Genomic DNA, 26,167 nt, shown 5'->3' on the forward strand with positions numbered 1-26,167 from the left:
AAGGGTGGGGTAGAAGGAGGGATCCAGGAGGGAGAGGGGAGTACCAGGAACGCGCTGGTGAGGTCAATGTCACGAGGGAGGGACCGTGGTGGCCGAAGTCGGAGGATTGACGGCCGGTGCTGATGGGGGAACCGTGACGAAGGCGACGTGTTGAGCCAACCCCGGCTCGATTTTCTTCCACCAGTAGCTGCGCGACGGTGAGGCGCGTCGAACGGCGGCGGCGACGCGGCTTGGGATGGATGGAGTTGGCCTGGCGGCGGTGAATTGGCGCCGGGGAAAACCCTCTCCTTCGTGTTGCTTCTTTCGTGCAGAGGAAGAAAAAGTGGGGAAGGGAGAGCGATGTGGGGAGGCTCGGTCTGCAGGAGATGATAAGGAGGAGCAGGTGAGAAGGGCTCACGCAAGGAGGTGGGCGAGCGAGGAAAACTCGTCCACGGAACGAGCACGCGAGGAGCGTGTCTGCGCGTCAGGACGAGGAAGAAAAGGTCTCCAGCTGAAAAGGTATGGGCCTGGTCGGGTTGGGCTGCAGGTAGAGAAGGATGGGCCACCGGGGAGGGAAGAGCTGGGCTAAGGAAGGCCGAATCAGGCTGGAAGAGAGGAAGAGAGTTGGTTAGAGTTAGAGTTTCCTTTTAAGTCTTTTTCTCCTTAATTTTGAAAGCTGTTTTGAGTTTGCAAATTAACCAGAAACCAAACTTGATTTTGAAAAAGAAAACATTTGAAACATTTTATTTATTTTGTAAATTTGATTTGATGGTTTTGTTAAATGAGTAGAAGGAGGAGGTTTATTAAATAAACCATATGGGAGGGGGGAACTCAAAATAGTTTTTATTCAAAATATATTTTATTTGATAAAATCTTGTGGATGATATGATGCATGATGCATGATGATGCACAAAAGAAAAAGCACAAGCAAGTCTAATAGGGGGTTCTACCCAGGGCCGTTACATGTCCCGTCCCCTACCTAGACAGCGGATTCGGAGTTGAGGGCTCCGGCGACCGGGTAGGGCTTCGGGGTCAAGGGTTTCGTGATGGCCAACATCGCGTACAGCGCATGCTGTGCCGTTAAGGCGGGGGCATCCGACAAATGCTCGATCCAGATCAACCAGACCTGGATCGTCTGCGTCGTCGATCACCACCGCCTTAGCCTCGGGGGCAGTCATGCGAAGTCTCGCTATCATCTGCTCCACGCGCTCCCCAGACGAGGAGCAGCCCGTCGCACCACCAGACATCGCCGCCGTCGCAACATCCTTTTCCTTCTCAGATTGAGCTTGCTTTGAGGAACCGACGCCTCCCTGAATCGGATCCGCCACCACACGAACATCGCTCGCCTTTCCTCCCACCTGTCCTGCCATGGTCCGCACACGCTTGATCTCCCCTCGCCCGGCCAAGGGTGGGCAGTTCTGCCAGGAGAACCCCTTAATCACCTCGAACCAAAGCAAAGGAGGGAAAGCAGACGACTGGATCGGAATGAGGCAGTTCTCCGGAGAGGGTTACCGGAGAAAAATGGGAGAAACCGAGCTGAGTTGAAGGGACGGAAGGCAATAGAGATCTCACAGGAGTCCTAACCCTAGGGCTTGAGTCTCCAGAGCGCCGCATAACCCTAGTTGCCAGATAGAAAGAGCTGACTTGAAGGGGCGGAAGGTAACAAAATTAACACCACAAACATATCGAAGGGGCATCCTTGATTTCTGGCATAAAATACTTTTACCAAATACATTTAAAGCAAAGTGTACTATTACTTTTGATGGAGCATTATTTAGTATGAGAGAAATTAAACCGTAGCAACACACGTGTTCATTCTACTAGTTAGAATAAAAATACAATATTATAAAAATACTAGTCCCTCCGATCAAATTTGAACTAAAGGTAGACATTTATTATATATTGGAGGGAATAATTGAAAAGCAACATTGCACGAACATTTGTACTGCCTCCATCCATAGAAAGAATGTTGGAGATTTGTGTAAATTCGGATATATCTATATACTAAAGAGTGATTAGGTACATCTAAATTTAAACAAAATTGCGACATTCTTTTATATATGGACATATGTAGTATTAATAATAGTAAATAAATGTACATATTGGTTGACAAACGTAAGTCTAAAAATAAACATTTATGACCAACCTAGTTTATGTCATTAATGAAATCATAAATTTACAATATTCTTAAAATTAAAATAAATAAATGAGGAATTAAATTTAATATACATAGAAAAGAAGGTAAATAGAAATAGATACAGAATTGAACCAATAAACAAAAAACCATTGACAACATAAAATCAAAATATTGTTCACTACACAAACACAAAACCTTAATTATGTTAGTCTTCCTGCAATAAAATAAAAATAAAACTTATGAATTTATATTAATTGGTGAAATATAATTTTCGTGAACATTTCTATTAATACTAGAATATACATTTATATATGGATTAAACACACATAAAATTAACAACAAAAAATATTGATGGAAAATATGCCTTATTACTCAATGTAACTTGGAAGAACTCTTTTTCGTAAACGGATAAACTAAAATACGTAGAAACATGAAAGATTGAAGATTAAAAAAATAGATTGCAAATAAACCAATAAGAAAAAAAGCATTTAGTAGGCTGACGGAGGTGATTGAAGGTATCATGAAAGGAGAGTAGGAAAAGTTTGTAGGAAATCCTAGCTCTCGTCTTTATTAAGTGAAGGAAGGCATTGAGTAGTTGTGGTGGCCTAATAAGCAGGAAGACTCTCTTTTTTCTCATTTCTTTGTTACAAAAGTATCAGTTTCTATTCAATTCCCTTTTAGGTTATGAGGCTATATTTGTTTTTTCCAGTTTTAGTTTAGTTTATCTATTATTGTTATCACCTTCTTTTTTGAATTTCGTTAGTTACTTTTTCTTTGATTAGTTTCATTTCATTGATACATGTATGTGAATATTTTCATTTAAAGTCATGGCCATTTGTTTTAATGCATGAGTATTTGTTCTGAGATGCTTGTTTTCTGTATGCGTGTATTGCGTTTGTCTGTATTTTGTTCTCTGTTTTCTGTATAGTTTTTTTTTTTTACTTTGTATTATTATTTTATTGTTAGTTATTATGAGAGAAAAAAACTTTCAGCACTCGCGGGCCCTCGCAGGGTGACTCCCGGTACATCTGCTGCTATGTCTGAGAGGATATTTAGTCCGCACACGAATACGTGAGACTACGAGAGGATACTAGGAAAAATACCCGTGCGTTGCTACGGGTTGAATTGGTACAACACCTCATATAAATATACATTATATTAGATAGAAAATGTGCCCATGTGTTGCAAAGGGAAATACATGTTGATTGAGTTTTTTAGAACATTGATTGAAAGTTTTGCAACATGTTCTTCCTCCTCATGATAGCACGCACCAATTTAAATTTGTATCTTTTGGGGCTAAACGTCATGCTTACTGCCACAATCCAAATTTTGTCCAAGAATCAACCAAAGCCACAAATTTTACTCTTTATATGTCAACTTGTGGAGATATATTTTCTTAATTTCTCGTTACTACCAAATTGATATAACAGAACAGTCCACACACAAAATAAATAATAATTCATTTAAGGGATAAAAAGTGCAGAAATATTTTGAATGCATAATAAGTTGACCTCTAACTGGATACAATTGTGTGAAGTAGTCTCCACAAGAGCATAGAGACATGCTTTGTCACCATAAGAATCATCCAACTCAATAATCCACTGAAATATACGTTTTGCAAGATCACCAAGGACTTCCACAAACAGAAAGCATTGTCTCTCCATAAGATGACGCTGGACTTCATCAGCAGTTCGTCAACATTGTAAGCCTTTTGAAGCTAAACTGTAAATCACACGAACCGTACTTCCTTATCCAGGAACAATCACATACTGTCCTCGTGTGCACCCATGCATGTCTATGCTGCAGAACGTCGCGCGCTTGGCCCACCCAGCCATGCACTTGATCTGCTCGTGCTCCGCGGCGCGGACCTTGAACGCCACGCCGCCGGCCAGCCCTCCTCCCCGTCCCGCGTATCGCCGGCCTCGCACGCTTTGAGCAGCGACATGTACACCTCCGGCACAACCCCATTCTGTAGTGTCCACATGAACACCCCGCCGCATCAGCCGCAGCGCTTGCTGGACACGCGCACAGCATTGTGTTCTATCAGACAGGGTCGCCATTTTCTCGGGTTACGACTTCGCCTGTGAATTCAGTAGTTTCACCATTTGGCTCGCAAGCTCAACAGCAAGTTCAAGCTGCAAATCATGTAGAAGAGTGCATCTCGCCTCATACTCCTAGACCTCTTCTCAATGCTGCGGTCTTGCCTCATACCTCACAAGCGAGTGTGGAGGCTCTGAATAATTCTCGGTCGGCTGCTATGATGAATGTCGTTACTGATTCTGAGCCCACAAGGGGTACTGGGGTTTTTCTTGGTGGAAGATATTCGAGGGAAGAAGTGATCGCTTTCGGAGGGATTCCCGAGTCGGCGGTGCTCGGTGTACGTACAAGTGAGCGTATCAAGGCCCAGCCAAATGCGGACGCAACTCAATTGGAGCGTGCTCAAAGCCATGCACAAGCTCGTGATGATATTCTATACTCAGGTAATAAAATACCATCTCAATTTACAATTGCTGCCATACCTAATGATGTTGTAGTTGCCCGTGCATCTAAGTTAGGAATTTCTCTTGGCATGTCACCTAGTAATGTCTTTGAATCTATACATAAAATAAAAGATATAGATTTGCAAAGAACTCTAGCTTTGTTGAAAAAGAAGGATCATGCAGTGAATAACGAGAGTGATTTTGCTGCTACCAGTATTTTAGATGAAGCTACTAGGCTTAGTTCTGATCTCTTAGTTGAGGAGCAGGAAGGTGCTGAGGCTCACAAGGAGTTTACCCAGCGTCCTAGTAAACCGGTTAGGGTGTATAAGAGGAGAGTAGCAGATGCATCTGGAGCAAGGCGTTGTAGTGCTCGGTTAAAAAACAAAAAGTCTAACTTGTTACTATGAAAGGGGCTTTCTGGAATAGTGATGGGTTCCGTGATACTGCTAAACATGCTCTAGTCCGTGAAAATATTAGGGACTTAAAATTAGATTTTTTTGCGATTCTCGAAACTGGTCGTGATAATTTCACCACACCCTTTCTTAGCCATCTTTCGGAGGGACTAGATTTTGTGTGGTATTGCTTACCGCCACAAGGGCGGTCTGGTGGTATTCTTGTGGGCATAAATAATGCAACTATTAAAGTTAACAAAGTTACTAATGGGGAACATTGTGTTAACTTTAATCTTATGACAAAAGCTGATGGTTTTGAATGGTCTCTCATCCCTGTGTATGGCGCGGCTCAGGATGAGCACAAGCCAAAGTTTTTAGCTGAGCTTGTTAGGATCTGTGAAGCAGAGCCTCTCCCTAAACTGTTAGGAGGAGATTTTAATATTATGCGTAGACAAGAGGATAAGAATAATGCCAATTTCAACACTCGATGGCCTTTTGTTTTTAACGCAATCATTGAAAATCTTGATCTTCGGGAAATTATTCTTTCGGGTAGGCAGTATACTTGGGCAAGCCGTAGGGATATTCCCACATATGAGAAGCTGGATAGGGTGCTGGCTAGTGTGGAATGGGAACAAAGGTTTCCTCTCGTTAGTGTTAGGGCTCTCGCAAGAGCTGAATCGGATCATACCCCACTTATACTTGATTCTGGTGAACAAGCTCACCTTGGAAATAGATCGCAGTTCTCATTTGAATTATCTTGGCTGCGCCTTGAGGGTTTTGCGGAGATTATAAAAAGAGAATGGGCATCCATATCGCATGGTACTAGCTCTATGGATGTTTGGCAGAATAAGATACGTCACCTTAGAAGTTTTCTTAGAGGGTGGGCTAAAAACCTGAGTAATATTTATAAATCAGAGAGAGATCACTTACTGCACCTAATTGATTTGCTTGATAAAAAAGCTGAAACAACGCCGCTCTCTTCCGCCGAACGTGTTCATCTTAACAATGCTAACGAGAGGCTTGTTAAGATAAGACGAGATGAGGAGTCCAAGTGGGCTCAAAGGGCTAAAGTTAAGCATATTCAAGAAGGAGGAGACAATACGAAATATTTTCATCTTATTGCTAATGGTAAACATAGACGGAAGAAAAAATTTCAGTTAGAACAAGATGAGGGTACAATTGTTGGCCAAGACAATTTAAAAGTGTATATTTCTGAATACTATAAAAGTCTATTTGGGGCGCCAATCAAAAACTATTTTTCTATGAGGGAATCGGACAAGGCTGATATCCCACAAATTTCTGAGGAAGAGAATATCATTCTCGCGGCTGATTTCACAGAGAAAGAGGTGTACGAGGCTATCATGCAAATGGAAAAAAATAAAGCGCCGGGACCAGATGGATTCCCGGCGGAGTTTTACCAAGTTTTTTGGAATATCATAAAAACTGATCTAATGAGAATGTTTAAAGATTTCCAAAACGGTGTTCTGCCTTTGTTCCATCTTAATTTTGGAACCATTGTTTTATTACCCAAGAAAGAGAACGCGATTCAAATCCAGCAATTTAGACCTATTTGCCTTCTTAATGTAAGCTTCAAGATCTTTACAAAAGTTGCTACGAATCGGGTGTCGGACGTAGCACACAAGGTGGTTAAACCGACACAAACGGCGTTTATGCCAGGAAGGCATATTTTAGAGGGGGTCGTGATCCTTCATGAGACAATTCATGAGTTACACAGTAAAAAAATGGATGGCATTTTGCTTAAAATTGATTTCGAGAAGGCTTATGACAAAGTTAACTGGGATTTCTTACAACAAGCTTTGCGTATGAAGGGTTTTGATCCCAAGTGGTGCCATTGGATCCAAGATTTTGTTACTCGTGGAAGTGTAGGGGTTAGAGTAAATGATGATATCGGCCATTTTTTTCAAACAAAAAAGGGTTTAAGGCAGGGGGATCCTCTGTCTCCAATTCTTTTCAACATAGTCGCTGATATGTTAGCCATCATTATTAATAGGGCCAAAGATGATGGTCAAGTAGATGGTCTCATTCCTCATTTAGTGGAAGGGGGTGTGTCATTGCTGCAATATGCAGATGACACCATTATTTTTATGCAACATGATTTAGAAAATGCGTTAAATATGAAACTTATTCTTTGTATGTTTGAACAATTATCGGGCCTAAAAATTAACTTTCACAAGAGTGAGATTTTTTGTTTTGGTAAAGCTAAGGAAGTTGAGGAGCAATATAGAATCCTTTTTGGTTGTGAGATTGGGGCTTTCCCTTTTAAGTACCTCGGCATACCAATTCATTATCGTAAATTGAGGAATGGCGAATGGAAACCTATTGAGGATAGGTTTGAGAGAAAGTTGAGTAGCTGGATTGGGAAGCTTTTATCATATGGAGACCGCTTAATTCTTATTAATTCGGTTTTAACTAGCCTGCCTATGTTTATGTTATCTTTTTTTGAGATCCCAGTGGGGGTAAGGAAAAGGCTAGACTATTATAGATCGCGTTTCTTTTGGCAGAGTGATGGTCATAAGCGTAAGTATAGGTTATCGAGGTGGGATATCTTGTGTCGCCCTAAAGACCAGGGGGGGCTCGGAATTGAAGTATTGGAACTAAAGAATAAGAGTCTAATTAGTAAGTGGTTGTTTGAACTTTTGAATGGAGATGGGGTGTGGCAAGAATTGCTTCGTAACAAATATATTCAATCTAAAACATTATCTCAAGTAAAAGCAAAGCCACTTGATTCTCCTTTTTGGAAAGGTTTGATGAAAGTGAAAGATGATTTTCTTAAGCGTGGATCTTTCAAAATTGGCGATGGAAAAAATACTAGTTTTTGGGAAGATAAGTGGTTGGGGAACGCACCTTTGTCACAGCAATACCCATCTCTTTTTAACATTGCGGAAAGAAAACATGTCTCAGTTGCGCATGTTTTAGAGAATAACCCTCTTCAGATTTCATTTAGAAGGATTCTAACACCCAACAAGTGGGTTCTCTGGTTAGAATTAGTGGAACGTCTTATGCATGTTCGGTTGTCTAATGAAAATGATTCTTTTGTTTGGGCTTTAACTAGTTCAGGCAATTTTACTGTAAAGTCATACTATCATGATTTGTTACAAGATAAAAGGAACTTCTTAAGGAAATATATTTGGAAAATGAAGGTACCGCTGAAGATTAAGATCTTTATGTGGTTTCTCCATCGGAGAGTTATTTTAACCAAAGATAATCTTGCAAAAAGAAATTGGCAAGGATGCAAGAAATGTGTTTTCTGTGATAAGGATGAATCTATTCAACATTTATTTATTGAATGCCCTCTAGCTAAGGTCGTATGGCGCATAATATATATGACTTTCGGTTTATCCCCACCTGTGAATATCACTCATCTTTTTGGTTCTTGGCTTAGTGGTATTGCAAAGAAAGATGTACTGCAGATTCGTGTGGGTGTATGCGCTTTGATTTGGGCTATATGGAATGTGCGTAATGAAGTGGTTTTTAACAAGCCGAAACCTCAACCTTTCTTGCAGGTAATTCCTTTGGCTATTCATTGGATCCGTACGTGGTCTTATCTCCAACCAGAGGATCATCGGGCTGCCATGGAGTCTGGGTGCAACCGACTGGAGATGGTCGCACGGGATTTTTACAACCAGTGTGGCTGGCGGCATCAGCTTAGATTAAATCTTTGATGTTTTCTTGGAGACAACTTCTTTGTTTATTTAGATGGTTGATTTTAGTCTCGACTTTAGTCGATGACTGAGTTGTAATAAACTGTAAACGCCGGAGTCTCTTTTAATAAGGTAATAAAGCAGCCATATGCATCATTTTGATGCAGAGGCTGGGGTATTATCCCCATTTCGAAAAAAAAATCAGACGGCGTCCCTTAAGTAGCAACTAAAGAAACCTGCTTCGGAACATGTGACCGGAGGAACCAGCGGCCGCGGCGGAGGGACTTCTAGATATGGTGTGGGCGTAGGGCTGCGGCAGCCCGACTGAGACCTCGATCCTAAACCTTCTTGCAAGAGGTTATTGACCTCGGTGTCAAGCGTGGAGAGCAAGGTGGACCCGGCCGTGGCTTCCTCCATGGACTCGGCCTGGACCTTCTACGATGCCAATGGCTTGCATCCTTGCCTAGGTGTGGAGGCGTGACGAAGGCGTCGAGTCAGGAGGTGATCCTTCTCACAGTTGCACGCCAGTCTGCCACTACAGCGACTTGAGGTCGAAGATCTTAACCATGGTGCCGATCTCGGCCGGAGATTTTTTTCTGCGCCTGAGTTTTGGCAAAGATTAGATCCGTCAGGTGTCGTCTCAAACGGATCCTCGTTGAAAACCCTCAAAAAAGACGATCGATATTTGTGACTCGCCGAGGAACATTGTGCTGATCCACCTTGATCGGGCGGTTTTATATATGTATAGAGCAACCGTAGATGAGTCCTAAACCTGGAAACCAGACCTGATATAACCTGATAGATACGTTGGGTTTGGGCTAACGTAAAGGCCATGGACTCACATAGGATTTCAGCAACGCTACGTACGAAACCTCGTTCGTATTTATTCCTTTTGGACCAACCATCGTTTCCCTTCCGAATAAAACCTCCCGAGCAGTTTCCTTCACAAGCACGAACTAATATCGAGCGAACGTGAGCGGAGGGGCGACGTACGACTTATGAAGACGCCTTCATGATGGACGAAAACGCAGTTTGACGGACCGAACCACGGAAACAATCCTCCCTTTATTATTAGGTATAGATTTGCGTGACCATCGCTAGCGAGGAGGCTTTTGGGGAAGGTCGGGCTCTTCTTTCGTCAAATGGGCAAAGTTGCGAAAAGTGTCTTTGGCTCCTGGACACCAGTGCTCATGTTGTTTAAAAGAATCAAAAATCATATATATTTGTTTTAGAAAAATATAAAACCTAATTTGACCATAGTAAATGATTTAACCGATAAGCGTGTAAAATTTTGATATGAAATTATTTATATTGTACGCTACACAAAAAAGATAAAATCTGTTAAAATTTGGAGATTTAAAATATACATACCCAGATCCACACGTTTATCATTTTTGTGTAGCCCAGAATATTTTGTATTTGAAATTAAAAATTAAAAAGTTTATGGGATAATTTATTGTCTACACCATGATTTTTTTCTATTTTTTCTAAAACACATAATATGATTTTTTTTAAATGGCAGGAGCACCGGTGCCCAAGAGCCAAAAATCTCTGTCCGCTAAGTTGGGCTTGCTACTAGCCGCGGCGATTTGAAGTGGTCCGGCCTGCCACGAGGAGGAAGCGAGACGGGAACTGCTATACACTGACCTGGTCGGCGCGTGCGGGGTGCCGCACACCCCCAACGACCAGGTCGGGTAGTTTGGGCCGCGGCCCATTAGCTCAGGTACGATTTTTTTTTCTTCTTCTCTTTTTTTTGTTTTTTTCTGTTATTAATATTTTCTATTTCAAAATCTAACTTTTTTATGAAATTATTTTTCAATTTTTTTCCAAAATATGAACAGTTTTAAATTCAACAGTTTTAAAATTTGAACGATTTTATATTTTAAATATTTTCAAAAATTATATTTTTCAAAATTTGAACATTTTCCACGTTTGAACGGTTTTTAAATTTGAACAATTTTCATGTTTGAACGATTTTCAAGTTTGAACGATTTTCAAGTTTGAACGATTTTTAAATTTGAACGGTTTTTAAATTGAAACATTTTTCATGTTTAAATAATTTTCATGTTTAAATGATTTTTAATTTGAACGGTTTTTAAATTTGAACGGTTTTCAGATTTTGAACGGTTTTTTGTATTTGAACATTTTTTAAATTTAATTTTTAAAATATTTCTATTTTTCGAATCTAAAAAATAAAATTTTAAAAAAGGAATCAGAAAAATAAAAAATAAACGAAAACAGAAAGCAGAAAAAAGAAAATAGGAAAAAAGAAACAGAAAATAAGAAAAAAATCGAAAACATCGAAAAAGGAAGCAGCCCCGCACCTAACTGGGCCGGCTCGTACCACGCGCGGGGTGTGCGGCGCGCGGTAGGCGCCGACCTGGTCGGTGTATAGGGTTTGCCAAGCGAGACCAGCAAAGTCTAACGCTTCCACGTGTGTACCAACCATACCTAAAGTAGTCCGGCCCGCCACGAGCCCGGCCTGTTATGTTGGCGGCAGCAAGTCTCCCGGTCAGTCCCAGACCCTTCATCAAAAAAGAAAAGAGAAAAGAAACACTCCAAACAAAGCCCTAACCTGCTGTTGCCTGCCCCGTCCCCTTCCTAGACGGCGGCTTTGGAGTTGAGGGCGCTGCGGCAAGGGGGCTCCGGCGAGCTGGTAGGGCTTCGGGGTCAAGTGTTTCGTGATGGCCGACATCGCGTACAGCGCATGCTGCGCCGGCGAGGTGGGGGCATCACGCGTCCTCAACTGCGCCCACACTCGATTGAACCCGTGAGTTCTTGCCCTCCTCCTCTTTGCCTGTTCCTGCCTTCTGTTGACATAAAAAAATTGCGATTTTGTATTGCCGCGCTCAACTCTTCTGTTCTAATCTGGAATTCCTGTTCAAATTACGATTTTTTTTTTACTGCCGCGCTCAACTCTTCCGTTCGAAATTGTATTTTTTACCTGCTGCTGATTGCCATCTTCTTATGTTGCTGCAGAGAAGCTTCTATGTTCGAATCAAACCGGGCAGACCAATCCAAAATCTCCACCATGGACGGCCCACCTGCTGCAAACATCGGACTCCACAGGTACTACCTATTATGCTGGCATGGAATTTGTAATGTGATCCCAACAGTTGTAGTAATGACTTGCAAATTTGACATTGCCCTTAGGGATTCCGTGGAGGCAAGTTCCGATGATAGGTTTGCAGCTCTGAGTAGCATTGGAGGGGAGTATATCGGCGAGGATAAGCTCCGCCTCCTTCTGAAGAAGAAGATTGCACCCGTTTGTTACGTTTGGTTTGAACCATGTGACATGATGGACATAGAGCAGGTATATCAACCAATTTTTTTTTTGCTGTACAGTAGCATTCTTGTTTGTTGTTACTGGAACTTGAAGGCTCAAAAGTATCGAGGAAGGATAACATTGGATTTAGTTTTCTCTTGAAGCTATTTTTATGACATCTTACTATGCCCAGCACCAGACTTTCATACTCATTCTATACTCCTCTGTGCCCATAGGATCATTTTAGTGCAGTTTAACATGATGTAAATACAGAAGATATACAATTGAGTCTATATGCATAATCAGATGGACAGTAGAGATTTCAAAAGAAGTTTATTCATGAGTAAAGACTTTGGAAAATCCCATCATTATTTTTACAGTGATATCCTGTAGAGTTTTTTTATAGAGGGAAAAAATTCGTTGCATGGATATCATAGTGAGTTCTTGGGTTGAGATGAATGTTATTACATATATACTATATATATATATATTTTTTTTTATACAGCAGAGGGATATTCTTCTCAATGGTCTCTGGGGGAACCCGTTAAAGTTTCTTAGAATCATGAAAAAAAATACTGGAACATTATGACCATAATGTAAAACTATCTAACAAAGAGATTGCACGCACATGAATTTTTGTGCCCTCGATGAAAAAACAAGCAATTTGGGTCTATGTAGCCCTGGTTGCTACAAAGCACTGACACGAATTCGGCGACATGGGCACGGGGACATGGGATATGAACTAAGTATTAGAATTTGAGATAGGCATACCACATTAGCATGAGAAATTGAAAAAAGTAAAGAAAGTTGCCTTCTACCTTGCTTACATGATATCTGCTTCCTGTGTCCCCGCTCCGCCCCCATATCGGCATTCTTTTTCTTTTCAAGCAAAAAAATGGGACAGTCTAGCTTTACGTGTATCGCTTGTGTATGGTGCGCTAATTGTACGTGGCCATGCTGCTTCGTAACCTGGGTGAGCTGAAATGTTCATTTTTTCGCCCAGGGTACATAAATTCGTGTTTTCACAGTTGCTCCATTGGATCTTATTATCTTATTGTAGTGATTTTCTATTATTTTTCAAAATATTAGACAACATTTAGACCGTTGAAACCTTAACGGGTTCTCCAGACACTAGCTATAGCTACCATTTTGCCTATATGTGTAGTTTATGAAGATGCAGCTGCCATCTTTTGCACTAAATATATAGTTTTTCTTATGTTTTTAGCATATTAGTTATTGCTCAGGTCCTGTTTCTTCTAACTTGTTACATTGTTCACAAATGCATTGGTTGGGCGGATGTGTTATCATCTTGCAGGGTATTATGAAGACAATCTATGTCAACAAGATCATCCAAGCTGGCTGCACAGTTAAAATATTGATGGCAGATTGGTTTCTGCAGCAACATGGCATGATTGGCAATGACCTGGATAAAATACGGGACATTGGCAACTACAATATTGAGATGTGGAAAGCAACTGGTATGAACCTTGACAGAGTAGAGCTCGTATGGTTTTCAGATGAATTGAATCGCCATGCAGTCAATTATTGGCCACTTGCGGTTGATGTCTCCAGAAAATACAGCATGGAAAAAATGGCAAGGTATCTCTTATTTTAACTTGTTTAACTGCAAATCATTTTGTTCTTATAACGAGCAAGGTATTTAATTGTTTGTCGAGCAGTTATTCGCGGAACAGGACATACGGGCCACAAACAATACCTGCTGCTGAGATCTTCTACCCTTGCATGCAGGTTGCTGCTATAGTATGCCAGAAGGTTGGTTTATCTAATACATGATTGGAATTAAAATATGTGTGGTAATTTTTGTTGTGTTTGTTCTCTTTGCAATATTAATTCATGGCTTATACAACCACACCAGATTATGACCAAATCAGTCAGCGCGGGGTACATCTTAGACATGTGAAAGAGAAGTCTTCATGGATTTCTCTATTACTTGTGTGGCTACTTCAGCAGTAGGAAATTAGAGATGTTGAACGTAGATCCGTAGGCTTGTTTTTTTAAAAAGTGAACACTGCATAAATATCATCCTTTGGGGCCATATTAAGGTCCTCATAAAAAATTATCTTGTAAATATATAGAAGCATGGAAAACAGAGAATGCAGTATTTTTTTTTTTGAAATAATCGGAACATAGTTGCTAGGAAATCATGCAGGACTGATGCTTACTGGGAGACTTGATATTTCAATCTAAGTCAGTTGTTTGAATGAAACATCCTTTATGTTGGATCAACAATATATATTACAATATTTGCTTCCAAGCGGTAGCTTGCAAGTTCTAGTTATCAACCATTTGTTTCTTTTTTTCACCTTGCAACCAGTTTTTTAATCATTGTATCTCATACATTGGAATTGTTTGTGGTGGAAGCACGATTCAAAACGTATGTTATTAGCCGTTCACAGCACATGTTGACTCGAACCATTTTGTTCTGTTGTTTCAGGCTGACATATGGCTCTTCAGCATGGATCAGCGAGACATTGTCATGCTAGCGAGGGATTACGCTGAAGACATAAATAGGGAAACGAAACCAGCTATCATACTGCATAGTATCCTGATCCAGACCTGTTATGTTTTTGTGCTTTGTGTGTCATCCAGTATGGTGTTTGGAGCTTTGATGGTGATATTGGATGCAATATATATCCTTAACTTGAAATACAGATAAGTTACCTCTTTTACCAGAAGATCCTGACATGAACTTGCTGAGATATACAGCACGGACTCTCTTCATGGATGATGCGGAGGTATCTAATTATAATCATTTTGTTGTGGCAGATGGTTGACCTAGTACACTATGGTTTTACCATATTGGGTGTGCCTTTTGCATTTCCATGATAAATTTACACAAGTGCTTCAATCCAATTCTAGCACTCTGCTCCTTGCAATTTTATTATTTGGCTAAAATATAATCATGAACTAAACTTATACTCCCTCTGTGCTAAAATATGTGTCTTGGTTTTGTCTAGATGCGGATGTATCAAGATTCATTTTAGTTGTAGATACATCCGTATCTAGAAAAAGTTGACACTTATTTTAAAACGAAGGGAATACTACTTTTAATTGACTTCCTACCTTCACAATTTAAATTCTTAGACATTTTTTTTGCAAAAGTTCTGCAAGTTGAATAATTCCATTTGGCAGCAAAAATTTGCCCCTGGCCATATTTTTGTTCCTTCTGTTTGTCCACTACATCACTTGAAGATTTTCATGTAAACTATCTATCTTGCTAATGTAAAAATTATGTCATTCGATTTAATAAAAACAAAGAGAGTAGAAATCTTGGAAATACAAAGAGCAATACAATCTAATCCTCGAATGTTGAGCTTTATAGATTTCACTACCCATCTGTACAGGTACTGCTAAATATAACAGTTCTTTCATGATCTTTAATCCTCATAACATTGAGCTTTATAGTACCGTTGAGCTTTAATACTCTTGACATAATTTTGGAAATAGAACTGTTCTTTCATGCTTATTATTTTTTCATTCTTCCAATGTGACCATTCATATGCATATATAGTGTATTATATTTTTACTTTTTTAGTGGACAATCAGATTCCTAAACTGTTTGTATGAAATGTTTGTCTATTTATTTTCAGGCGGCTTCTAATCGGAAAATAAAAATGGCTTTCTGCCCACCTAAAGTAACAGTTTGCAACGAATTTCTGGAGTATATCAAATATGTTATATTCCCTTGGTTTGGAAAATTGGAGCTAGTTGAGAAGAAAGGGAATGGTAGTAACAAGTAATATTCTTTCCTTTATCTACCAAATGTAATTCCTATCTGTTTGTTGTGAAAGGCTGGTTTTTAATTTAGCAGTAGGATGCACAAAACTATATATATCTCATCCATAGCATCATAATCTACATTCACCCGTTAATCAACTCATTAGCACCAAAGAAATGTGTTCCCACAATTGTAATACAGTACAAATTTCAGTGCTTATGTGCTATAGATTGTAAGTCAATATTTTGCTCCAGTATTTGTGAGAATCGTTATCTTATGCAGGACATATGCAAGCATGGAAGATTTTGTTGTTGACTATGAAAGTGGCAATCTCAATTCTGAGGATGTTAAGCTGGCTTTTAGAAAAGGAATAAACAACATATTAAAGGTAACATTTGCATTCTTAATTGTCTGTATCCACATCACACCGAAAGTGAAATGTTAAATTGTTGATAACCTCTGCCAGTATAAGTGATTAGACTCTCTTCAAAAGGGAATTTACCATTGTTACTAATACTAACAAGGTGAGTCCAAAACCTCATGTTAGCCAACCAAATACAAATTTCTGGCTACTTCTTTAGACAAACATAGTCAGCCAACCAAATAGCCGTTATGGCATTTGGATGTTCTAGTTACTATCAGCATGAGGATCAATGATTAGTAATTGGGCAAGCTAACAACCAAAACTGAGGGTGGATTTGATGGATGCTTGCCAATATTAAGACCTGTTTTTGATAAAAATATACACTCGACAATTTCATCTTTCATTTGTTAATAAATGGAAAATTTCAATATAGAATCCTCATCTTCTTTGAAGTAAAATGTAGTGACATTGTAGAGCTATAAACTTCGGTGCAGGATAGATTTACATTCTGTAACCTAGGCCTTATTCACTGCAATGGTGATGAATTGTGGCACATTTTCCTTCGCAACTCTCATCTTTTGTGGGCTGACAAGCAGGAGATATAAAAATAGACCCATGCAACTCTTTCAAAACTGAAACAACTGATGTACCTTTTTCCTAGCTTGTAAAGTTGGGCCTAATTGTTTAGTGTTATCATTCAAAATTTTATTTTCTGAGTTATTGAACTGTGTGTTATTACTCAAAAGCAATATTCTACCCTGACAATTTGTATGCGCTTTTTGTCCCTCAAGCCTGTCCGGGTCCACTTCATTAGCAACACTGAAGCCCAAACTCTATATTTTGCCCGGAAGGTACAGTTATTTCTTGCTATCTGTATTTATTTTGGTATTACACCTTAAAATACATCTAATGTTCGAAATTGAGTTTTGATGTTAATGTACTATCTTATTAGTAACACAAAAGAAATTTATATGTAACACCACTAAATACTAAATCAATCCATTTTGACTCAAGGTTTGCAATTCCAACAGTACAAATAGTCATGTTAGCCCACATTGCATGATCACCTGATGATGATACATTGGTTACCTATGTGTAATGAAAATCTTAATACGTTGACCCAAGGTTCAAAAAAGCGCTGAGCGCTAAGCGAGCGGTGAGGCTCTGCCTAGAGGAACTACTGCTTAAGCGTGCAGGGTAAAACAGGCATATGTAAGCCTAAAATAGGAAATATTTGAATAACCGGCCTCAGGTAGTTATGTGTTGTTTTTGGTCCAACAAAAGGCCCAACAAAATGTCTCTTGCTTCTCAGGTCGTAGCCAAACACATTGATCCCCTCCAAAAGCCTAAAACTTCAGGCACTGCACAAAAATCGATCCCCTCCTGCATCCCAGCCTCCTAGGTCCTAGGCCGTAGCCGCCACACACGCACGCCTCTCTAACTTTGATCCCCTCGATCTGGATTGGAAGGGGACAAGGGGAACAAGCTGCTGGAGGAAGGTGGCCCTATCTAGGTTGTCTTCAGGAGGATCTAGAGGGCCGCGCGCAAGAGCTTGACCAGCGGAGCAAAGGAGCTCCAATGGTGTCGCCTCTTGCTTCTGTCGTGCCTCGACAGGGGAGTGGAATTGGGATGAGTACGGGATTCCTAACCCTAACCCTCTTGCTTCTGCCTGAGAGCCCGCCTCCACAGGTCCTCCTCGCTTTTCCTCTCGCTCAGGCCGAAAGCTGCTGAGCGGAAGGGCTCCGCTTAGCTCTAATCTACGCTTAAGATTACGCTCAGGAACGCTTTTTTGAACCATGCGTTGACCTGGTATCCACGAATTTAATTTGGTTGTTCTGAATGGGGCTTACCAGGGTACTGCAGTAGGTGTTGGCAGTTTCACTTAGTAATTGATCTGTGTTAACTTCTGCAATACCCATGCTTTCACACACTGTAGATTAACTGACAAAAAGAAATGCAACATATGTCATCAGAAACAACTAGGAACAGTACATGCCCCGTTCGCTGCCCAAAATAATACTCCCTCCATTCCTTGACATAGGGTGTATAATTTTCTGTGAAAAAAAATCGAAATATAAGGTGTATAATGATTCGACCATCAGCCTGGACAAGTTTACCCTTGGATGACTTCCCGCACGGAGCCGAGCGATTGTTTAGCAGTCAGGCCAGAAAGGTGAGAAAAAGGAATGAGTCAGCCTGCACGTACGTAGCATAGAATTAGGAGACTTTCTTTCCAAACACGTAGCTTACAGTTACAAATACTACTTATTTGGTAGGCACTCATTGAGAGATTTCTGGAATATGTAATGTACCCTTATTTTGGTAGGTACTCATATCAAGGAACTAGTAATAACGTCCAAGATTTCCATGGGCATGAGGATGCTAAGATTTTCCTATTTTCTCTCTACTAGTCTCACGTCGACCACCTAGGGGTACAAACTTCCATCATAACCGAAATTTGCCCTCAGCTTGTGCGTTAATATTCGGGCAAAAAAACTATACACCTTATATCAAGAAACAGAGGGAGTAATAATTTAATAGAAGTCCAGAAAATAAAGTCATTAATAATTCAAATATGTTTAATTTGGTCTACCATTAGTATCAAAGTTTAATTTGTAGTATATATTATATTTGATATAAATCTTGTACAGTCAATTTCGATATTGTTTTAATTAAATTTACTACTCCCTCCGGTTCATATTAATTGACTCAACTTTGTCTAGACATAGATGTATCTAGTCAACAAACACATCTAGATACATCCGTGTCAAGATAAAGTTGAGTCAATCAATTTGAATCGGAGGGAGTATTTAGACTCTGTTTTTTAAATAATGTACTTAATTTATTTTAATCTGTCCCTATCTCTCTTTCTGCTCACTCTGTATATCCCACTCGCGCTCTGATTGTTTTCTGTCACTATGAAATATCTCTCTATCAAACACAAACATTTAATACATGATGGTTCATAACAAAAATTCAGATTAGCCAGCCACAGCAATAAAGCAGCAGCTAACAATGTTTTATACCTGCTAGCAAGCAGCAGGAATGTCAGCACTAGCGAAGCACACACAAAAAAAGCGCACATAGAGGACACAGCTAGCAATCAGCAGCCAAACACATGCACACAGCTTAGCAATCAGCGGCAAAACATGGAGCCACCGCATCTTCTCTCTGTCTCATCTCTCGCACGCAACATTGGAGGCCGAGCACGCCATGCTCTCCCCTTGACCTCTTCCCTCCCTCCTCACCGCCGGGGCTCCTACCTCCACCATCCCCTCCAGCTACCTTCCCTGGCGGGTTGGAGTAGCGGGGCCAGCGGTCGTCCTCTATGCCAATGGTGGGGTATCTGGCGGTGCGCTGGTCCAAGGCAGCTGAGAGGAAACACGTGGACCTGTTTCGTGGTCCGTCGCTGCCGGCCCCGGTATTCCGCCGGCGTGTATGCCGACCCGGTGCTGCGTCGCCACAGCCACCACCTGGAACCGTGGGCGGAGCAGAGATGATTGGAAAAGAATCAGCTGCCTGACTCGTTGACTCGTGTGCGCCAACTCCAAATTTGCAATGCACCGTGCTGATAGAAAATGAAGAACGGGACTATCCCTCAAAACATCAAAGAATGACCTCATTAACCCATATGCAAGGATTGTCTCATTCTTCCAAATATATTAAGCAAGAAAATGTGTGATGCTTAATTTTGTGTTCTTCTATTTCAGTTACAGGATAAAATTGCTGCAGATACACTGAAGATTATGCTGCAGAACCGGGAGATTGACAGTCCTGTAAGTTTTCTTGTTCTGAGGTGATAGATCTGCTGGATGTATTGTGGCTGGTGCCTAAATATTTTCCTTTCGATGGCATCATATGTTTTAACTTTCTAACCCCCCTCCCCCCCCCACAGTGGTACATGGTAGATGAATCCGAGGAGCGGAGCAAATTTGGGTAAAGCCTTCAGTGAATTGCTGCTTATAAAAGTGCAATTAATCTTGAAGAAGACAAGCCCACTGATTTTTTTGGATTGCTATGCCCCTGCGGAGGAGGAAATATTAGATGGCAGAGGAGAAATAAAGGCTTAATAATAACCCACCCTCGTGAGAATTATTAGACAGGCTGCTTAGTTGTCCCGTGGGATGGTTCTCCTTTCTCTGTGTACATTGTGCTACATTGTTTATATATTTAAGGCAGTGTGTCTAGGTTTCATGTAAGTTAAGTTGTTTTATTTTAATTCTCTTTTGGTGCTGTTGGACATCTGGATTGGTGTAATGGGTCTGGACGTGAGAACGAAAATGCACATTCTTCAGGGCTGGATGCAAATTAGCCCATCGGGAACTGTGCCTTCTGGTAGTAGTTCTAACTATTGCTTTTTTTTTAGGCTAGTCATAGTGCTAGTATTTTAGCTAGTATCATGCATATTGGTCACATACGAAGTTCATACAAAGGTAGCTCGAATTTAAACTTAAACTTAATCCTATCCACTGGCTGTCGGTTGGTCCGCTCGACGGCCTTGCTTCGTCGTCGTTTTTCGCCATTGCCGCTTGCGTCCGTGCCCGCTTCTCCTCCCTAGCTTCGCGCATCTGGCGGTGGAGCATGGCGGCCGGCGTCGCAGGGGCTTGCCGGCGGCGCTGTACACGTGCTTCCATCCTTTCTCGAGAAGCTTGGATCTCGGCGTGCCTCGCCACTTGGCGGGCGAACGCCTCGTAGTGGCGGTGAGCGTTGAGCTCTGCGAGCTTCTGTCGCTCCGCCTCCATGAGGCGCCGTCCCGCCTCCTCCGTGGCCGCTTGCTGGCGCGAGATCTCGAGGCCGTGATGGAGGTGCACGTCGTTGATGAACTCGTCCTCCTCCTCCATCAACCGCTTGTACCGTTGCGCCTTCTGCGACGCGAGGATCGTCGCCTGCTTCGGGTGGGCGGAGGCCTGCGGCGACTGCCTCCTCCGCTGCCTCCTCCCCCGCCTCTTCTTCCGCGGCTGAGATGTAGACCTCATACCACGCCGCGAACCGTGGGTCTGCGTCCTCGTCGGTGCTGTTGTCGGCGTCGGCCTCCGGCCCGGGCTCCGGTTGCGGCTGCGGTGGTGGCGGAGGCATCGCGCGGCCGTTGAGGCCAAGCATCGAGTATGTGGTCTTCAGACGGCGCGACATTTTGCTGTGGAGAGGGAGCGGCGGTGGTGGTGGAGATGATAGAATGGAGCGGCGAGAATGGAGCGGCGATGGTGGAGAGGAGAGAATGGAGCGTAGGTGTGGACGGCGTACGTACTATATAGCGGTGGCAACTACCCACATTTACGCCGACTGGTTGCCGCGTGGCCAGTCGCTGCTCTCGTGGCCGCCTCGGTTTCCGCGCGGGAGGCCATTAAACGTCGACGACCAACCTTCCCACATCGTGGCCGATGCGAACTGTCGCGTCCTCTCGCTGACAAGGCGCTTCCACCCGCGAAAACCGCCGTTCCGCGAGGCACCGGCGCGCCCGATTCGCGTCCTTGGCGAAGGGGCCGGCACGGGGATACCGGCGATTCTATTGGGCTCGAAAAATGGCCGGCCGTTTCGGGCGCGCCGGTGCGAGCTCAAAAATGAGGCCGGCCCCAAAAAGCTATCGGGGCCGCTATCGGAGCCGCCGGTGGAGATGCTCTAAGGCTGGTGCCAATGCCTCACCTCACTCTCACCCGCCACGTCAGCTTTTTCTCTCACTCTCACCCCACTCTCACCCCACTCTCACCCCACCTTGCCAATGCACGGGCTATAGTGCTATCTCTCACTTCTCTCTCCTCCACATCACCATTTCCTTTTCACATTAAGTTATTTCACTCGATTTATTTTAGACATTCAAAATAATGCAAGAAAATTATTTTATTCAACTTAAAATGTTACCGATTACATAATAATTAATAAAATTGCATAATAAATATTAAAAATTACATAAAAAATAAAAATTCTACTCCTCTTCCTCTTCTTCCTGCTCCTCCTCCTCGTCGTCATCTTCTTCCAGACCAAGCTCTTTTTCCACCATCTTGATGGCCTTCGCATGTTTGCGCTTTTCTGCTTCGTCCATGTCGGCGGTTGATCGGTCTTTCATTTTGTTCCATTGCTTGAATAGCTTGGCCTTCACTAAACCCTTCATCATGTTTCTCATCGCGAAGGATTTACTTCCTACCTCACTGCTTGATGAGGTTTCCTTCCCCTTCCTCCTACCCTTACGTGCCGCGGCCTTGGCCCTATCGCGGCCCGTTGGACGCTCTTCCTCCGTGTCGCCTGTCGCCTCGCTAGAGCTGTACTCACCAGAAGTTCCTAGACGGCTTCTCTTGGAAGTGGAGTCGGTTCCACTACCAGGACCATGTTGTCCTTTCCACTTCGCTTCATTTTTTACAGCATCCCACCAGTGGTGCCGTCTGAACGGCTGAGTCACTCTTTTGTCATTCGCGTACCTCTCCATTGCCGCCTTCATGACCATCTCATCGTCTGCTCCACTCTGACGTAACACTGATTCTTGGATGTGAAATGCATTGAACAGGGACACCTCCTTGTTGTAGGCGTTCCAATGATCCTTCAGCTGCTTTGAGGTCCGATGACGGGCAGGATCCGCGGTAGAGTTGAAGGTTGCAGCTATAGAACCCCAAAAACTAGTGCCGGACTTGCAATTACCGGCAACAGAGTCTTTGGAGTTAAAAAGCCAAGCATTAACCTACCCCAAAATAGATATTGTTAGTGAAAAATCCAAGCAAGAACCAACCCCGAAATAAATATGTGATGGGTAAGTAAAGTACCAGTTTTTCCTCTTCCTCTTTTGTCCAGTCAAGCCTCTTTGGACGCGGTTGACGCGGTGGTACGATTGTTTCCGCGGCATCGGACTCCAAGCTTGGAGCACTAGCTTCAGGAGGCGGTGGGTACGGACCATATGGCGCGTATGGATACGGATGAGGAGGGTATGAACCATATGGCGGGAAAGGAGGTACAGTGCCACTCCCGCTACCTGTAGGTGGAGCATGTGGAGGTGGTTGGGGGTATGGATACGGAGGCGGAGGGTATGAACCATATGGCGCCGGAGGTGGAGCGAATGGCCCATATGGCCCCGGAGGTGGTGTGCCGGAGGGGTATAAAACTCGGGGATGCGGCGAAGAACCGACATTGGTGCGACGATGTGTCGGAGAGAAATCATCTAAGCCTATTGGTGACCCGTCGGACCCTATCAGATCCGTGAACGTGGTCAAATCTGGTGGAGTCCAACCGGACATGGTGGAGAAGGTTTGAGAGAGTGAAGGAGATGAAATGGGTGTGGAGTGAGTGAAACCATATGGGGGTATTTATAGGGGGTGGAGATGAAATTTTAGGGTTTTTTGGCATTTTTTCGGATTTTTTGAAGTACCAACGGCTACCCCAACGGCTAGCTGAGGTGGACGAATCAGATCGCGCCACCTCAGCTAGCCATTACACACTACCGCCCCTCTCTCGCCCGCTCTCGCCCCACTCCCGCCCCTCTCTCGCCCGCCTATCGCCCGCCTACCGCCCGCTCTCGCCCGCCCTCTCGCCCGCCCCGCCCCGCCACCGCGCCGCGCTTCGCCTCTCGCTTCGTTGTCGCCGTCATTGCCGCTAACGCGGGCTGTAGCCGGGCGGCAGCGGGCGGTACCGCCCGGCGCCAGCCCCAGCGCCCCGCGCTCCCGTCCCGCCCCACTCCCGCCCCTCTCTCGCCCGGCGGCGGGCGGTACCGCCCGCCCTAACGCCTCCATTGGCACCAGCCTAAATAGCACCGGATTTCAATCTGGGAAACCCAACGGCTGGAGATGCTCTAAGTGATGGATGCATGTCAGGAACCGACCAACCCTAGAGGAGTAGCTATTCTTCGAAAACAAAACGAGAAGTATATGCTAGCTTCTAGCTACCACGTAGTATTACAGCTCACTTCAGGTTTATTCCGGACGCCACTACATTAACTACTGAGCTACGGTAGGCAGATATTTTAGAACTTTGGCCATTTGTTGATGATGAGATGACGAGGAGTATGTGTGACACAAGATTACAATAGCAGTAACATTGTGACTTGCGTGGAGAAGGGCACCAATATGACACCGATAACAGTGGTGCAGGTAGGACGAGTACATAAGCACCAACAGTGGACACAACGATGCAACTTATCCCGTCCAACAGTGGCACCTTCACTTCCAACAACATTGATGGATGATCCACGGCACTGGCGACAAGTAGTAGTTTAAGATTTGATCAAAGTTCTTAGTAATTGAAGATATTCTCTTCTCACCTACTGGGTTCTTGGAAGACGAGCCCTCGGTGCCAACCTTCATGGTTATTGTTGCCATGATCAGGCAGGAGAAATAGAAGCTGACACAAACAAATTTATTTTGAATTTGCAAGTACTATCTCCGTTTCAAGGAATAAGGCGCACACGTATTTCAAGACGAATTTTGACCATAAAAATTGAGCAGCAAAGTCTTGAGTATATTATATGTAATTAGTATCGTTGGATTCGTATTGAAAATCACTTTTTAATGATACTAATTTCATACAAACAACTTTTATCTATTTGAAGTAATTCTTGGTCAAACAAAAACACGTAAAACGAGGACGCATTATTCCTTAAAACGGAGGTAGTACCATGTTCTAGCACCTCGAAGTCAGACCCTGATATGTCCAACAAAAATCCTCAAAAAAGTTGGATGCCATTGCTAGAGTGAGAAGAATTAACTTTTTGGGTTGTATACAAAAACTTAGATGAAACTCTAACCCGTAACAACGCATGGAGTATAAGTTTAGATGGATGCCTTCGCTTTTTTTTTTTTTTGAGGCAGACGGAGGAACAATAACAGAACTCTGGCGGATCGCGGGGCGGAAGCCACGGCGGCGGCTCGATCTCCGGCCGGTGCGCCCAGTGCTCTCGCCGGTGACTTCGCCGGTAGTGGGATCTCCGCGATCTGGGAGCCGTTTTGATCCCCTCTCGGAGTCGGAGGTGGATGAAGAGATTTCGGTGGCAGAGGAGGTCGCCTGGTGCGGTCTGATGGATGAGCCGAGAGTGCTGCCGATCGTTCGAGATGGAGATCAGGGGAGGGACGGGATCTTGCAGGACTTCTGGACCAAGATCGGTTACCCCGACGCCGTCTCGCGATCATGGGAAAAGGCGGCAGGGAGCTCTGTTTCGGGTGGCGTCGCCGCGTCTCGGAGGAGGTCTTCGTCGCCGCCGGGCGAGGTTCAAGCGCTCCGAGGGAGATCGCTGTCGTCCTCGCCGCCGGGTACGAGAATGCCCAGGCCGCCGGTTCGGCTAAAGGCGTGGAGAGGACCTCTCCCGCCTAAGCGGATCACGCCTTCGGCGATTCTCGCGGACTTCGTTGTCAAGGCGAGGAATGGCGTGGTGGCAGCTGCGACAACGGCTTCGATGGGCGGCGGGCGGCCCTCGCCGGAGAAGACGACGACGCTCGCGTCTGCCGTTCGGCCTCGTTTCGAACCACCAGAGGCGGGATTGGCGTTTGGTGGGCTGCAATCTAGGTGGGCCGGGTTCGGCCACGCGCTGATGGGCCTTCGGCGCGATCCCAGGAGGTCTTCACGTCCCACCGACGATTCGCATGCGGTATCGTTCACGAACGCTTCTTCTTGCACCGACAGCCGCAACGCCGCCTCTCCTCGCGATCGGGCCGATCTTCGTCGTCGTGCCGTCGGCAGTTCGATCTCCTCGTCCTCAACCGCTGCGTCATCTCGCGCCGCTTGGAGTCGGTCGTTTGTCGACGTGGTAGCCGGGAGAGCTACGTCTTCGTCAATGGCTGGGCCGTCCCGCCCATCTGCGCCGCAAGGGTTGGCGGCAACTGCGCCGACACCCGCTGCTGCTCCGTCCACGATGCCTGCCGTGGCGCCGGGGGCAGGGTCTGGCGCATATCTGGGACCCCCGGGCTTCCAGGGGTGGCCGGCGGGAGCCCCAATGCCGCCGCCCCAAGCTGCTCCTTCAAGACCATATGGCGGGTTTTGCCCACAGCTGAGTGTGCCGATCCCTCCGACGCAGTATATGCCGCAGCAACCTCCGTATCCGCAGTACCAAGGCCAATTCTACCATTATCCTCAACAAGTGCACCAGCCTTTGTCGCAACCATCTACACAGCAGGCGGTGCAAAACCCACCTGCACAGCCTTGACAATTGAAGAAGAGGAGGAAGAAGAAACCTGCTGCGGT

General features: G+C 43.8%; 1 protein-coding gene across 2 annotated transcripts; it reads left to right on the forward strand.

Annotated features, from left to right (window-relative positions):
- The first annotated feature begins 940 nt into the window (after window positions 1–940).
- LOC127301856 (tyrosine--tRNA ligase 1, cytoplasmic) lies at window positions 941–20,341 on the forward strand. 2 transcript variants are annotated; one of them, XM_051332135.1, is made up of 13 exons: window positions 941–1,016; window positions 11,327–11,420; window positions 11,630–11,719; window positions 11,804–11,963; window positions 13,231–13,514; window positions 13,595–13,688; window positions 14,371–14,476; window positions 14,589–14,671; window positions 15,527–15,672; window positions 15,937–16,042; window positions 16,810–16,869; window positions 19,729–19,794; window positions 19,914–20,341. In XM_051332135.1, the coding sequence occupies exons 2-13, from the start codon at window positions 11,335–11,337 to the stop codon at window positions 19,956–19,958; spliced, it is 1,326 nt and encodes a 441-aa protein (XP_051188095.1). In that variant the 5' UTR covers window positions 941–1,016; window positions 11,327–11,334; the 3' UTR covers window positions 19,959–20,341. The 2 variants fall into 2 exon arrangements, with proteins under 2 accessions (XP_051188095.1, XP_051188094.1); XM_051332134.2 differs by lacking the exon at window positions 941–1,016 and having other exon boundaries at window positions 11,203–11,420.
- Window positions 20,342–26,167: the final 5,826 nt, after the last annotated feature.

The sequence above is a fragment of the Lolium perenne genome, chromosome 5 (genome assembly GCF_019359855.2).
Source record: "Lolium perenne isolate Kyuss_39 chromosome 5, Kyuss_2.0, whole genome shotgun sequence".
In the NCBI taxonomy this organism is placed as follows: domain Eukaryota; kingdom Viridiplantae; phylum Streptophyta; class Magnoliopsida; order Poales; family Poaceae; genus Lolium; species Lolium perenne.